This window comes from Acyrthosiphon pisum, chromosome X (genome assembly GCF_005508785.2).
Source record: "Acyrthosiphon pisum isolate AL4f chromosome X, pea_aphid_22Mar2018_4r6ur, whole genome shotgun sequence".
Taxonomy (NCBI): Eukaryota; Metazoa; Arthropoda; class Insecta; order Hemiptera; family Aphididae; genus Acyrthosiphon; species Acyrthosiphon pisum.
The window spans coordinates 104178483-104179629 of NC_042493.1; the positions used below are offsets into that span (position 1 = coordinate 104178483).

General features: G+C 26.2%; 1 protein-coding gene across 1 annotated transcript in view; it reads right to left on the minus strand.

The window, feature by feature from the left end:
• Positions 1 to 777: 777 nt before the first annotated feature.
• Positions 778 to 1147, minus strand: part of LOC103310535 — a 10363-nt gene continuing 9993 nt past the window's right edge. The window contains exon 3 of the mRNA XM_008189146.1: positions 778 to 917. Within this exon, the coding sequence (XP_008187368.1) occupies positions 778 to 917 (140 nt within the window). The remainder of the gene's footprint in view (positions 918 to 1147) is intronic.

The window sequence follows — 1147 nt, forward strand, 5'->3', positions numbered from 1 at the left end:
TATAGAAAAATGTCAATATTAGTCAATTCAAAAATGTCTAAAAAATAAAAACACAGAAAATATACGCAATTAAAATCTTAAATAAGTCAATAAAATGGAAAAAGTTGGTTGATTTTCGTATTATGCAGCCTAAAAGATTCACGGTTTAAATTTTTGATTCTTGAAACAAATTATGCGGTCACTATTAGCATAATATCATACCATCAACCACAATAATTATGTATAATCATAAGAATCCGCCCTCTAATCATATTATAATAGATCAAGTCAACAAACACAGAAAAAATTAAAATAAAAAGTTGAAGTTAATTAGTTTTAAGTCCATAGACATGAAAAACAAAATGTTAAATTGTTTTATATATGGCTACAGTTCAATTCCATATTATATTATGATTTATTTTTTTCTTACATAGTATGTACAAATAACTTCTGCAGGTATAACAATAATTTACAGCACATTACTACATTAGTCATATATTTCTAAATTTTAAAATACATATTATAAACTATCGATACGACAAATAGGAAAAGCATGATGGTATAGTTCATTAAGATTTAAAAATAGGCACCTACTTTTCTTTTTTATTATAAAATTTAAAAATAAAGTTTTCTTAAATTAGTCATTGACAAAATAATTTTATTCACAAACACAGTGAGTAGGTACAGTTTTCTTTGGTTAAATAAACTAATTACTTTCTGATGGGTGGCGGGGGGAAATATATGTAAAATAAGTACACAAATCAAAGGAAATAGGTACCATATCAGAATATACATAGTTCAAAAGTCTTCATCGAGCATGTCCATTGTCGATAGTAGAAAGAATTTTAATAACAGCCACTGAAGCTTTTTGGTAATAGCACACTCATTTTTCAAAGAAGTTTGTCTCTCCTCTTGCAAATGGGAACGGGTTTGACAACCTGTAAAACAATAATTTACATATTAAATTCAATTTGATAATTAATATTACTATGATCGACTTTTATACATTTTTAATATAAGCATAAGCTGAAATATATACAATAGAACGTTTGATACGTTTTTAACCACAAATCTATTTGCAAATTGTTCATGAATTTTGTCGAAATTGGAACTTTAAACGCTCATGAAAAATGGTGGCTATGTATCTCTTATAATTGTGAACAGATAT